The sequence below is a fragment of the Aspergillus ibericus genome (genome assembly GCF_003184845.1).
Source record: "Aspergillus ibericus CBS 121593 unplaced genomic scaffold BO80scaffold_12, whole genome shotgun sequence".
NCBI lineage: Eukaryota > Fungi > Ascomycota > Eurotiomycetes > Eurotiales > Aspergillaceae > Aspergillus > Aspergillus ibericus.
In genome coordinates this window covers 138,049-151,632 of record NW_020292110.1, presented here as the reverse complement: position 1 = coordinate 151,632, position 13,584 = coordinate 138,049, and the positions used below count along the sequence as shown (strand labels likewise).

The following is a 13,584-nucleotide window of genomic DNA, read 5'->3' as shown; positions in this document are numbered from 1 at the left end:
GGCTTCGGGCTATAGCGATGAACGTCGGCTTTTGGATGGGCCTCTAGCAGCTGCGGATTTGATAGTAATCTGCTTGTGGTACTTTTTTTTTTTTTTTTTTTTTTCTTTTTTTTCGAGAATGAATATCGAAACTATCATACATGGGAATGCCATGCGTATAGTAGTTCTTTCAGGTAGCAAAGAATGATGATGCCGTGCCCAAGAACACGATATATTTTTGTTCACAATTGCTCCTCATGATGATTGCCTCATCCACAACATGACATGATCACAACACAGACAATTGAAAAATTATTCTTGGTTATCTTTTGGATATGGGGGGTATGAATATTTCTATATGTGTAATGATCTAGTCTCCTACTAGACTAATTGTGTCTCTATTATGCCACATAGCTACGGTTCGAGTTCAACTCGCGGTGGATTCGGGTTGTGGGTCTGGTCAGGTCACTAGACTATTACCTACCCATTGATAGTCCATATCATAGATACCCAGAGCTTGCAACATAATACCACCGCCTCCTAATGAGAATTCAATTTCCCGCTGTGAGCATTCTCCAGTCCATTACAGGGGTAAAGCACATTCTGCGTAAATCTTGGCCTATATTGTAAATGTATGCGTAAAATATTCATCAATTGGCCTGCTGGCCCAATGGTAAGGCGCTTGACTACGGATCAAGAGATTGCAGGTTCGAGTCCTGCGTAGGTCATTTTTTTGGATTTTTTTCACCCCCTACCCCTCCTTGTAAATGATTCCCCAGAGAAATTGAACAAGGAGGGGTAAGTGAACAGCTGCGATCTCGATTTGATTACATTTTTCTTTCTCTGGTGGTGTGTATCGTAGATTTGGGGGTATATTCAGGTCATAGTAGTATGTCAAGGCAAAGAGAGCCCAGGGTTTAGTAATACCCGATCTATATATCTTCGCGTTATGCCTGAAAACCATCCTGCATGTCAAATAGATAACTGTCGAAATCGAAGCACATGTCTTGGAAGAACTCATCGAAGAATGACCGAGCACTGCCCTCTTGGGGCGGAGTATCTCCACTGCCGTCTGGAAGATTCATGATTCGACTTGAGAACGTCTCGAATGTGCGAATGCATTGTGGAATATATGTACTTAGGTGCTCGTGCGCTCGAAGAGAAGACATGACTTGTTTCCAAGACTGTGATACGGAAATTGTGAATAGCTCTGAGCTGAACATGGCGGCTAGGAAAATGGTTCCTGCGATGTGCAGATAGTAGATTCGGTACCACCAGGGTAGGAGGCCGATTGGTTCTTCGGGATTGTGAACCTCGAGAATGAGTGAGGTGATGGTTTGTGCTGCTTCGATGCAAATGGTGGCGCTTTCTCGGAGGAGGCGGTCGCTTAGGCTGGGTGGGTTGGAGGTGTGGGCTGGGGGTGGTGTCTTGGATTTTAATGAGTAGCGAGCGAGCATGGGCCTGTGGAGGCAGATTCGGGTGTGGAGAAGGCTAAGATGAGTTAGCAAGGTCAATGTTGGACGGTCTATAGGAGGGGCGCGAGTGATTCCTCTTCGCTTCTATCTAGGAGTCTCTTTGAATGATTTCGAAAAGGAAAAAGGATGTTTGCGCACCGAAGATGAAGCAGATATCCCTCTGCTCGAGACACCCGGTCGACCACATTTGGAATGTTTCGCAGCTGCCAGTCGCTGGGGAGGCTCTCCTCCCATTTGTTGAGAGAGGTGTCTAATTGCACCGCTACCGCGTGGTATTCGTCTTGTTGATACAGACGTGGCAGCCCCAACCCGGCAGCGAGACTATTTCGAGTCTGTGTCTGCGCCAGCTGAATGTGACTGCCAATTTCATGTAGCTCCAGCGCTCGCCTAAGACGCTCAGCATGCCTACCCGATTTGTGGCCCCCGCTCAATGACACGGAAGCGGGTCTGCTCGGTAAGGGGGTTAGAGATGGCGCGGATGTCCTACCAAGTGACCACGAAACGCATCTACGCTCAATTAGCGATACCCTATACAACATCCATTAATACGCAATGAACATACCGATCAAGGGCAATACAGCTAGCCCAAACCCTCTCCTTCAGCTCCCTCTCTTTGACCGGAGACGGCTGAGCACACATATTTTGCGCAATTCGCATGGCCAACCCCGCCGTCATCCATGTCTTCTGTTGATTGTTGGTGCAGTGGAGATATCGGTTCATAAGCATCAAGCACTGAACCAGCTCGATTGATCCAGAGGTCCAAAGGATTGTCTCAGGGCGGAGAAGTGCCCACGCAAGTCGAAAGTAGCCATTGGCCTTTTCATCGCGTGCTTGCTGAGGAATCAATTCTTGTCTCTGTACGGCCAGGGCGAAGACAGTATTGAGTATACTAGGCCAATAATCTTGATCTGCGTGTCGGAATGAGCCACAGTCAGAGTAAAATTGCTCGTAGTGCCTGTGAAAATGTTCCGGATCTAACACGGGCTCAGCGGGATCGATGTGTTGGAAATATATATTGACAAGGTTATCAGCGGATGGTCGAGGAGGCAGTTCAACAACAGCGCCAAGGTGTGACAGCGAGTCCAAGTCGACATCTCCAAACAAGGGCGCATCTACAAATGGGACACGATTCGAAGTTGCAGTCAAGCTGAGCCCGTTCTTCGCGTCTATGGCGGCCGCAACGTCGCCAGCGAACCGACCATGAGCTGTATAGTAGGTACTATCTTGTTCTGGGTCTGAATCCTGTGTTCCATTCAGAAGTTCAGTGCTAGTAGAACTTGCACTTATGGATTGTGGCTCAATTGACTGCGCTCGTGAAACTGGAGGCGAGACCGGAATCGGAGTATGAGCGCGAATAGGGGGTGTCTGCTTGACGGCTAGGTTGCGAGGCGTTTGCTGACCGGCAGCCATGGAGCTCCTAGTATACGTGCATGTTTTTCTCCTTCCCAGGCATCTAGAGCAAGCTGCAGATATGACCGGTCAGACTCATAGTGAGAGGGAAATGGTGGGGGAAATACCCGGGCGACCACCGTCGCACTTGACCTTTCCCAACCGACAGGGCTGACAGGCGGTTGAGATTTTGAGTCGCTGCCTGCGTATCGATGTAAGAAGATGAGGTTGATGTTTCTCGTATCTGAGAGTGGGAGCCATGACACCCTGCACTGCAAGGATGGAAACAATGATGGAAGTGAGATCGAGCAGATGAACGCGATCGCCGGACAGGGGACCCAGGTCTGAGCCAATCACAGAGTGGTCCGTGGGTTGCCGCCCCACACCGGACCAGCATGCAATTGGCCTCTACCTTTAGGTGACCACCAATAAGAATTGGAGTTCTCAGCGAATACTCGCCGCATCGGAGCCAATCAAATGCAGGTCCGGTCTTCTCCCCGGTTGGCATCACAGTTATTCCTCCTATAAGTTGTCTTCAGTAGGTATACGAATGGGCAACCATTACTTCTAGACTTCGTCTTCACGATATGTCTTCACATATGAAACCATCAATAGCCAACCCTGGCGAGGCGGAAAAGTCTCATGTCTATGATGGCCAAGGTACCGAGGAAGACCCTTTCCTGGTGGAGTTCTATGAACAAGATCCGGGAAACCCCATGAACTGGTCTCCTATGAGGAAGTGGCTCATCACAACCATCGTTACACTCTCCGTGTTCGCCGTTACGTTTGCCTCTTCAGCATACTCCGACTCCGCCAACGAAGTCATTCAAGACTTCAACATTAGCACGGAGGTCTTTACAGTTGGAATCACCCTATTTGTGCTGGGGTTCGCAATTGGGCCAGCAGTATGGGGTCCTCTGGTTAGTACAGTCTATGTATATTTCAGACTCAAAGCTGACACCTCTTTAGTAAGTTTCTTTTATGCATGTCCGCATCCCTACTAACCTGGCGATATGGCAAAGATCGGAACTATACGGAAGAAAGATTCTCTGGATCATCTCCCACATCGCCATGGTAGCTTTTATCGGAGGTACCGCGGGAAGCCGAAACATCACCACGGTCCTCATCTTACGGTTCTTCAGTGGCACGTTTGGGGGATCACCATTGGTCAACTCCGGAGGTGCGATAGCAGATTTATTCCCCCCAGCTCAAAGAGGGCTCGCCATGACACTTTACTGCGTTGCACCCTTCCTTGGCCCCATCCTTGGCCCTGTGGTGGGCGGATTCATCTCGGAGCACGTCGGATGGAAATGGGTGCAGGGGGTGTGCTGTATCTTCATCGCCGTGATCGGCATTCTTGGTGTCCTCTTGGTCCCGGAGACATATGGGCCCGTGCTGCTGAGTCGAAGGGCAGAACATCTCTCCAAGTCCGATGGCAAGACTTATATCAGTGTACTCGAAAAACACCAAGGTAGGATGAAGCCTTCTGAAATCTTCCAGAGAGCTCTGGTACGGCCTTGGGTGCTACTTTTCGAGGAACCGATCGTAGTAGTGGCCTCACTCTACATGGCCCTTGTGTATGGCACGGTCTATATGTTCATGGGGGCCATGCCGATCGTGTACAACGAAGACCGCGGCTGGAACGAGGGCATCGGGGGTCTTTCCTTTACGGGCATTGCCGTTGGTATCATTCTGGGATTGGTCTACGCTATCTACGACAATAACGCACGATATATGAAGCTCTTTCTTTCTCAAACCGCCACGGCGGAATCCCGCTTACCGCCAGCCATCGTGGGTGCTGTTGCCTTGCCGGTCGGGATGTTTGCCTTTGCGTGGACCAACTACCCGAGTATTCACTGGTCTGTGAGTATTGTCTTGTCCGCGCCATTTGGGTTTGGCTGCGTTCTGGTCATCTTGCCGCTGGTTAACTACCTCATCGACTCCTACACTATCTATGCAGCCTCGGTTCTGGCGGCGGCAGCTATTTTTCGATCTGTTGTGGGTGCGGTGTTTCCATTGTTCACGACCCAAATGTATCACAATCTCGGCATCCACTGGGCGTCTTCTATACCGGCGTTTCTGACGTTGGCTTGCATGCCTTTTCCAGTGGTTATGTATCGCTACGGGGGAGCGCTGAGGACGAAATGCAGATATGCGTTCGAGGCGGCGGAGATGATGCGGCGGATGCAGCAGCCGGCTTCGGTTGCAACAAAGGGGGAGAATTCTTCTACAGAGTGAAGTGGGCATGCTGTCGTGCCCGTGTCCGACCGGAAGTCCGGTGTGGGGGATAGATGGCTGACAAGGGGTAGAGCGGCGTGTACTGAATATAGAGGTTGGGAAAGGGGCAGTATAATATGATGGATGGTGAACTGGTTTGCCTAATCTCTTTGGTCGTAGTCTACTTTCTCGAACCATTCTAGAACAATACTTTGGAAGATTCTGGAAGAATTGATAGGATACAGCTTATTCAAGTGGAGAGGGTAAGGGGTGTCATCCACCAGGTGGTGGCGTTTCTCAGGGTCTCTTTCTCCGTCAGCAGGGAAATTCTAGCCGAGGGATACCGGTTGGACCCTTTCTCGGATGTAACCACGGGAATTCCAGTTAATCACATTGCTCACCGGTGGGAGAAAACAATAACAGTGATATGAATGAGACAAAGTGATCGGCAGATGGCATCACCAGGAATAGTGGGGAGATCGATCAGGGACAGCACGCTCTGATAAACGGTTCGGCGTGAGAAGCAAGAAATCCAATCTGTCTGAAACCACAAGCTTAAAGAGGCCAAGCTTCGCTGCCTGCCTGCCGCGCGGGAAATTGGGTCCTCTCGATTGTGCTTGTTGCCGGCAAGCTTTCGGCTCTGATTAGCGAGCTCGGCGCGCTAGACCGCATCCTGCAAACCATAATCCGCCCGAACGTTCCAGGCTAACCCCAGGGGGGCCAATTTTATATTAATTCATTTGTAGGCATTGGCTGGACGTCGTCGGCAGGAATGATCGTCCGAGACCCTGCCTGATTGCAGCCTCAGCCCTCTGCCTCAGGGTCTCTGCCTCAGGGTCTCTCACTCCTATTGAGCTCACACGGCTATCCGTGTCTTCCGACCCGTCCCAACGGCTATTTGACAGGTTCCTGAATAATCCTCTGCTTGCCCGTGCGTTGAGTCAATGGCGGCTGGGTCCGACAGATGTGCTCCTCTCGTTATCCAGCGAGATGGATTTCCGTTCGTATTCGGATAATTCACCGGTTGAACACCGGCTTCTGCTGATAGGTGTAAATTAAGCCTTGCCGAATCAGGGTTCGCCAGAACGCTAATCGGCAAGTCGTTTTCAAGTGAAACTAGTTCGGGATGCCTCCTCTGGCGGCATCTTTCGGCATGTGTATAACCTTCGTCGGGAGATACCGTCGAGGACAGAAGTATAAGAGCCACCCAGCTCGCTGCTACCATTCATCCTTTTCTCATCATCACATTCCTTAAGATCAAAACTACCATTCTTTAGACCTTTCTTTCCATTCTCTTCCCATCACCATGCATTCGTTTTCCTCCCTTCTCGCCTACGGCCTGGCTGCCGGGGCTACCCTTGCCGCTGCCTCTCCCATCGAGGCCCGGGCCAGCTGCACCTTCACCACCGCGGCGGCCGCCAAGTCCGGCAAGACTGGCTGCACGACCATCGTCCTGGACAACATCGAAGTCCCGGCTGGCACCACCCTGGACCTGACTGGCCTCAAGTCCGGCACCAAGGTCATCTTCGAGGGCACCACGACCTTCGGCTACGAAGAATGGGCTGGCCCTCTGATCTCGATGAGCGGAACCGACATCACCGTCACCGGTGCCTCGGGCCACCTGATCAACTGCGACGGCGCTCGCTGGTGGGACGGCAAGGGCGAGAACGGCAAGAAGAAGCCCAAGTTCTTCTACGCCCACAAGCTGGATTCCTCCTCCATCACCGGCCTCAGTATCAAGAACACCCCGCTCATGGCCTTCAGCATCGAAGCCAACGACATCACCCTCACCGACATCACCATCAACAACGCCGACGGTGACTCCCAGGGTGGCCACAACACCGACGCCTTCGACGTCGGCAACTCCGTCGGCGTCAACATCATCAACCCCACCGTCCACAACCAGGACGATTGCCTCGCCATCAACTCCGGCGAAAACATCTGGTTCACCGGCGGTACCTGCGTCGGTGGCCACGGTCTCTCCATCGGCTCCGTCGGCGGCCGCTCCGACAACATCGTCAAGAACGTCACCATCGAACACTCCACCGTCAGTGACTCCGAGAACGGTGTCCGTATCAAGACCATCGCGGGCGACACAGGCTCCGTCTCCGAAGTCACCTTCTCCAACATCCAGCTCTCCACTATCTCCGACTACGGTGTCGTCATCCAGCAGGATTACGAGGACGGCAAGCCCACCGGTAAACCCACCAACGGTATCGCGATCACCGATATCAAGCTCGACGGTGTCACCGGTAGCGTGGACAGCAAGGCCACCGAGATTTACCTCCTCTGTGGCTCGGGTAGCTGCACCGACTGGACCTGGGATGATGTTAAGATCACCGGTGGTAAGAAGTCCACCGCTTGCAAGAACTACCCTTCGGTGGCTTCTTGCTAGGTTACTCGCCAGCCGGAAACCTAATACACAACCGTCGGACCGATGGATTCGGTTTGATCTGTATTCATTCACCCTAGTCTTAGTCTTAGTCTTAGATAGATATAATCGCATATAAACAGGTGTTCACCACTAATTACATCCCTCGTAGAACAATTCCCACCAACTCTTCGATAGAATACAAAGTAGTAAAACTAACAAGTAAAGAACCATAAGCATCATAAACTATAGAAATATGATTTATATCTCGTACTCACATCACTCAACCCACAATAGACGCGTATCAAATACAGCCGGTAAATATACCGCCCATTACCCCATTCTTCCTCACAGAAACCAATCAAGGTCCATTCCCGTCCACGTGGTGTATCACTCATACTAGTAAATAGTACTATTACCCGTATCACAAGGAATAGTCTGTCTGTGTCTACCTTATCATCGTGCAGAGTAACCCCGTATAATACCACAAGTAATCCATCAAGAACAGCCCACCACCATCTGCGCTAAGATGACTGTCATTACGATACTACCCTAGCCCATTAAACACGTACTAGACAAGGAATAAACCAACTATCGCGACTACTTCAACACGCACCACCAACTACAACATTGGTACCTGGACATAGTCACCAACAACAGAAATAAATTAAAGCGAGCGACACTACCTAAAAGCACCCAAACAGCAATAAACTAAATACACGGAATAGACAGCTCTCCCGCAGACTCCATAATCCTAAAAATCACCCCCAGAATCCACGTAACCTGCGGCACCGAGCCATCCCACGTGAGCTTTAGAAACCGCACCTCGTTCTCCAGATCCAAGCGATAGAAATGAAATTGCTTCCCGTCCGTCACGAGCCCGTATAGGGATCCGCGCCCTTTCGTTTGAAGACGGTCTTGATCGCGTTGAAGAAGACCTATCCGGAGTCAGAAATAAACAACCCGAATCAAGCCGGGAGAGTGAGGGGGAAAGTGGGAGTGGGCTCACCCATATAAGCCAACAGCTCCGACGCCCTCACATTGTCACATAGACGGACAATAAAATTCGTTTCCATCTTGTCCATATCCCCATACCACAGACTGAAATCGATCAAACCGTGGATCTCACGCACAGACATTCCATGCAGAGTCATCCGTCTGATACGCACCGTCTGACTTAATCGAAGTTTCTCCATTCCATGCACCTCCGTAACCGATTTCAATAGCTCATTCAGAATGATCGAGACGAGGCGTCTGGCAGGGATTGTTCGGGGCCATTTAGTTGCTCTATCGATGAGTTCGCGAGCTATATTTAATCATTCGTTAGGTACAGACACCACTGATGAAAGAGGCGGGAAGAGGACGTACTCAATCCTTCGGGCTTCCCGTCCTGTTCGTCGTCCCATAGATTACCGACATCTACAAAATCGAAGCCGAAGATGTCCTTGATGTCGCCGCAGTGTAAGTCCGAGGCGTTGCCGGTGCGATAGAGGCCTACGGCTTCGAGTGCGGTCTGGGCGGAGTTGCTGAGGTTGGAGGGAAGGGCGCTGGCGTGGATGAGGGATACGGCGTTGGTGACGCCGGTGACGGCGGTGGATAGATAGGATGGTTTGCTCATTGTGAGTAAGGATATGTCGTGAACGAATGTAGCAATGAGATGATGAATAGCGAGTGATGGTGTAAGAGATGGTGATATATGGGAGAGCTGGGGGTTGGGCTGTTATAAATTGTCGCTGGCTCATCTCGCTCCTGCCTTTCTGGGCCTTGTTGCCAACTGCCCACTGCAAGGAGGAGCGGATGCCTGATAGGCTGGGAGACAGCTGTCATGTTATGGCCGGAAAATAATGACAAGGAAAGAGGAAGAGAAGGCACGGAGCAATGCATAGAAGCTGCAAACATCGATTTGAAGAAAAAAAAAATTCCAATGATAAGTAAACGGTGACAAGCTCTTACCTATAACGGGTTGAAGCCATCGACACACCACTGAGCGGACTGAAGTTCGGTAAGGCTGAGTAGGACACAAGTATATAATTGGGAATGTCACACAATTGATGTTCTACTACGCTGGATTCGATCACCAGAACAGTCTACCCTCAACCCAAACCTACGCCCTCGAGTGATACAACTCCCAAAACGCCCCCTTTCGCCCTAACAACTCCTCCGGTGTCCCCATCTCGAATATACTCCCCTCACTCATCACGATAATAACGTCCGAGTCCATCAGAGTACCAATCCGATGCGCAACACAAATCACCGTTCGGTCCTTAAACCCCTCTCTCAGAATACCCTGAACGAGCTTCTCAGTCTGCTCATCAAATCCACTCGTCGGCTCATCTAAAATGACCAGTCTCCCCGGGAGAAGCAGAGCACGCGCAATGCCCAAAAGCTGCTGTTGCCCGTTGGACATGTGGATGAACTGGACATCGGCATCTAGACCCCCTTGCTCAAGAATCTGGGGCCAGAGATGCACGCTCGAGGGGCCAGATATCATTGCTGAGTCGTTGATGGCTGCTGTGGCACCGAGGGATAGGCTCTCGCGAACAGAGCCGGTGATGACGAGTGGGTGTTGAGGAATGGAAACCATGGCAGCGATCGCGACGGTAGAAACGGCGATGTAAGAACCAAGATAAGCGTAGTTGTTCCGAGGGTTTGATTCAGCCCACCATGTGAGCATGAGCTCTGTGTCAAAGGTAAGCGCGGTGAATCGCTGCTAGAAGGAATCACTTAGGTGGAAGCGCAATACACACCACATATAGTGTGGCAAAAGTCAACGTGAAGGCGAATGCCCACCATCCGAAGGACTTGATGTAGTACGCGTAGAGTGAAAGGTCTCCAGTGCCGCGGGTTCGGGTTGGTGTTGTTCCTTGGGTAGCCCTTGGTCCATTGTCTGGTCCTGTTTGCGTTTCATTGAATGAAGTCTCTGTATCTTCATCTTCTTTGTCTTCTTTGGAGTGCGTCCGACAGAACAGTTCCTGAATATATTGATTCCTCCCCAATAGTTCTTCCAGTGACTCTTGATCTGCTATGCGACCATCGCTGGAAAGAACGATCACATTGTCCGCTTCCTTAAAACAGTCCACTACACGTAAAAGTTAGTCAGCCAGTGAAAGCAGTCAAGCGATAGATACTAACCAGCAGTAGTCGCAAGGACTGTCGCTAGCCCAAGCTTTCTGACAAGCCCAGAGGGACCGAAGACTCGTTGGCAGACACGCTTGCATGTCACTGCATCTAGCGCACTAAGAACATCATCTAGAAGAAGTAGGTCGGGCTTCGCATAGAGCGCTCTCGCCAGCGCCTACCATGAATTACACAACTTTGTTAGCACCAAGGCGAATGAAGTTTATAAGGGAAGCTTACCACTCGCTGCTTCTGTCCTCCACTGAGCTGTGACCCTGAACTTCCTACGACCGTGTCAAGCCCGCTGGGGAGGCGTGCAACGTCGACCTCCAGGTTACATGCGTGTACCACCTCCTTCAACCACTTCTCATCCATGGGTGACTCCCCGATGATGTTTGTTTGCAGCGTACCGTTAAAGATCCACGGATCCTGCTGACAGTATGCCATTCGAACAGGAGCAATTGATATTCTTCCCTGGGTTGTATTCAACTCGCCCAATATAGCCTTTAGTAGGGAGGATTTGCCGCAGCCGAGAGGACCGGTCACAACCGAAAGCGAACTAGGCCGAATCTTCAGGTTTACGGCTTCAAGGACGTTGGAGGAACCGGTGGGTAATCTGAAGGAGGCACCCTCCATGCTAACAAGCTCCTGACTGTTCGCCATCAAACTCATCTCAATTCCGGATGACCCCATCATCATTGACTGATCCGTATGATGGGATTTGCCCTCTGTTGAAAGAAAGTCCTGGATGCGATCGAAACAACCAATGGCAGAGGTAAACCTAGTCGAAGAGACCGATATAAGCACCACTGGATTCGTCAAAAGGGAAATCAGCGACAATGACGTGAAGACCAGGTCAGTCTTGGGAGTCTCCAATTTCAAGTTCAGCTGCGTTCCGGCATACACCGCAATGGTGGCAGCTGGGGCGAGGGCGGTTGACACTGCACCCAACACATTTACCCATACAATGAGCGACCAATATGGTTTCGACGATTCTAACTCGGCCTCACGAAGGCGGTTTATCTTCGATTCCACGGTTGGCTCGATGCCGAACATTTTCACTTGGCGCATGCCCTTGAGTATTGCTGAGGTGAAGCTGATTCTTTCCTGGACGGCGCGTACCCACGCTCGTTGGCGGAGGCGCATTTGAGGCGCTATATAAGCGCTTTGTAGGACGCTTACTAGAAGATATTAGCCACATTGATATTCTATTCCTTTCTATACAATGATCTGGGGATACTTACACGAAGCAAACACCAGAGCTGCCACCGAAGGGTACCCTATAGTTGTACTCAGAAGCGACAGGGCAATAATAATCTCCGCTGCGGATGCCCAAAGTTCGTGTATATTTAACATCCCGGTGGTGATACGGTCCACATCGGTACTCATCAAAGTGACCGACGTCGTCTCGACAGGGTCCGACGCCTGGTGAAGAGTCTGCGCGTAAATCATTCCCACCAATCGAGCCCGAATCATTGTGATCATGCGAATGGTTTGACGTTTGTAGAGACCATTACTAACCTACGGTATGTAGCCTATCAGCAATGACCCGAGTTACAAAGGAGTAAGGTCACCCACCGCCAATCCCACGTAGATGAGAACCGTGGCACCGCCAAAGCCATATCGTGCGCCCGAGGGCTCATCACGGCCATGATCAGACACATACTTGATCAGGACATTTATCAGAAATGGTTGCGCAAATTTGAACCCAATGAGACAGATTCGAGGAGCTGCTGCTGCGGCTAGGGTCCATTTCAACTCGCCGACAACTCTGCGAAGGAGAACGTGTCGCTTTTGTTGTTTCCCTATAACCAGATTAGTATCGGAGCTAGACCATGACCACTTGCGAAACTCACCTAACTTGTTACTCTGCCAATGATGAAGACTGCTACCCAGAGCTCTAGAGCTCAATCCCTCATCCAAAGGATAGAATCATCAAGAGCCAGATTCCCTCGAAAACCACTCAAAAACAACTGATTCAGCCACCAATAGACACTGCGACCGAATATCCCAGTCCCTATTTCTGGCGAGAAGTGATCATCTTTTGACCTGAAGGAGCTTTTCTTGCCGCGTGCTTCTGATATCAAAAGCAGTGTCCTGATCCCAAGTGCGAGGCTAGCCGTTACGGCAAGACGGAAGTCCAGAGGACGGATCAGCCACAAAGTGCGAACTTGAACAATGTTGAACAGGGTCGTCGCGATCAGGTAGAGACAAATCAAAGTTGAAGGTCTCAATGAACGAGTATGTTCGTAATGCGACAATATCAGCAATGCCAGAGTGCTTGTTAGGGATACTGCTGCTGAGGGAATCGAGACATTCGTTCTTGGGGCTCGTGGTAGAGACCACAAAACGAGATTGGCAACCTTCACCGCCAACAAGAGAGCAATAAGTGCCTACATAGGTTTAGAAATGATCGACCGCGTGTCGAGGAGTAAAACTAACCGTCTTCCAGACCCCGAGAAAGCTCTGACGCACTTTCGTGGCTCTACCATAAATCTGCTGCCACCGGAAAGCACATAGCACCAAAAAGAGAAGATCTGGGACCAAGCCAAGAATCGTCTGCTCAAAGAGCAAGGTAAAGTCGAAATCTCGACGGCAGGGAAGCACTCCAGGCCCAAAGTGGTTCTCAGCGGAGAGCCCGCACCTCATTCCTTGTTCGCTCATTGTAACATGGAATGTGCTGATGTGGTTGCAGGCAGAGTGGGCTCCAAGCCTTATGAATGAGTAGCAGTTCCTGACTCAACGATACCCCTCACCATGAGCGTCATTTCCGCCTAGGCACTGTTTCTTTGTTCCGTCCTGTAGCCTAAACGCCACGGGATGACCCCTGTTCAATTCGTTGGCTGAGATGGCTGCGATAAGACGTTAAGGCTGACAGTTGGATCGTCGAATAATTCCGTCAAGCACGTTTTCCCCATCCAATGGATGTCGGCCTCGGCAATTAAACAAGCTTTCAGCCCGCAGCATCCATCGCCTGGCACATTTGCTCGAATGTGGAGGCTGCTCTGGACATCTCAAATCGCTGTTAGTTGCGAA

The 13,584-nt window shown here is 50.7% G+C and overlaps 5 protein-coding genes and 1 non-coding gene across 6 annotated transcripts in view; 3 read left to right on the top strand and 3 right to left on the bottom strand.

Annotated features, from left to right (window-relative positions):
- Positions 1-2,864, bottom strand: part of BO80DRAFT_492311 (putative transcription factor) — a gene marked incomplete at both ends in the record, with an annotated part of 3,600 nt that extends 736 nt beyond the window's left edge. Inside the window, 3 exons of the mRNA XM_025723759.1 lie at positions 1,073-1,470; positions 1,593-1,961; positions 2,017-2,864. Of these exons, the coding sequence (XP_025576913.1) occupies positions 1,073-1,470; positions 1,593-1,961; positions 2,017-2,864 (1,615 nt within the window). The remainder of the gene's footprint in view (positions 1-1,072; positions 1,471-1,592; positions 1,962-2,016) is intronic.
- BO80DRAFT_t120 lies at positions 636-707 on the top strand. The gene has a single exon. It is a non-coding gene; the product is annotated as a tRNA-Arg (tRNA).
- A 566-nt stretch (positions 2,865-3,430) lies between the features above and the next one.
- Positions 3,431-5,081, top strand: BO80DRAFT_453810 (MFS transporter; the record flags this gene model as incomplete). Its single annotated transcript, XM_025722040.1, has 2 exons — positions 3,431-3,729; positions 3,866-5,081. The coding sequence occupies 2 exons, from the start codon at positions 3,431-3,433 to the stop codon at positions 5,079-5,081; spliced, it is 1,515 nt and encodes a 504-aa protein (XP_025576912.1).
- Positions 5,082-6,309: 1,228 nt separating this feature from the next.
- Positions 6,310-7,564, top strand: BO80DRAFT_423552 (glycoside hydrolase family 28 protein). The gene has a single exon (XM_025719077.1). It carries the CDS (start codon positions 6,367-6,369, stop codon positions 7,453-7,455), a length of 1,089 nt encoding a protein of 362 aa, XP_025576911.1. The 5' UTR covers positions 6,310-6,366; the 3' UTR covers positions 7,456-7,564.
- A 578-nt stretch (positions 7,565-8,142) lies between these two features.
- Positions 8,143-9,049, bottom strand: BO80DRAFT_443382 (uncharacterized protein; the record flags this gene model as incomplete). The annotated part of the gene is made up of 3 exons (XM_025721343.1): positions 8,143-8,369; positions 8,441-8,737; positions 8,800-9,049. The coding sequence occupies 3 exons, from the start codon at positions 9,047-9,049 to the stop codon at positions 8,143-8,145; spliced, it is 774 nt and encodes a 257-aa protein (XP_025576910.1).
- A 486-nt stretch (positions 9,050-9,535) lies between these two features.
- BO80DRAFT_463339 (P-loop containing nucleoside triphosphate hydrolase protein) lies at positions 9,536-13,212 on the bottom strand (the record flags this gene model as incomplete). The annotated part of the gene is made up of 8 exons (XM_025722586.1): positions 9,536-10,141; positions 10,179-10,510; positions 10,564-10,726; positions 10,789-11,729; positions 11,793-12,069; positions 12,127-12,353; positions 12,509-12,941; positions 12,991-13,212. The coding sequence occupies 8 exons, from the start codon at positions 13,210-13,212 to the stop codon at positions 9,536-9,538; spliced, it is 3,201 nt and encodes a 1,066-aa protein (XP_025576909.1).
- Positions 13,213-13,584: the final 372 nt, after the last annotated feature.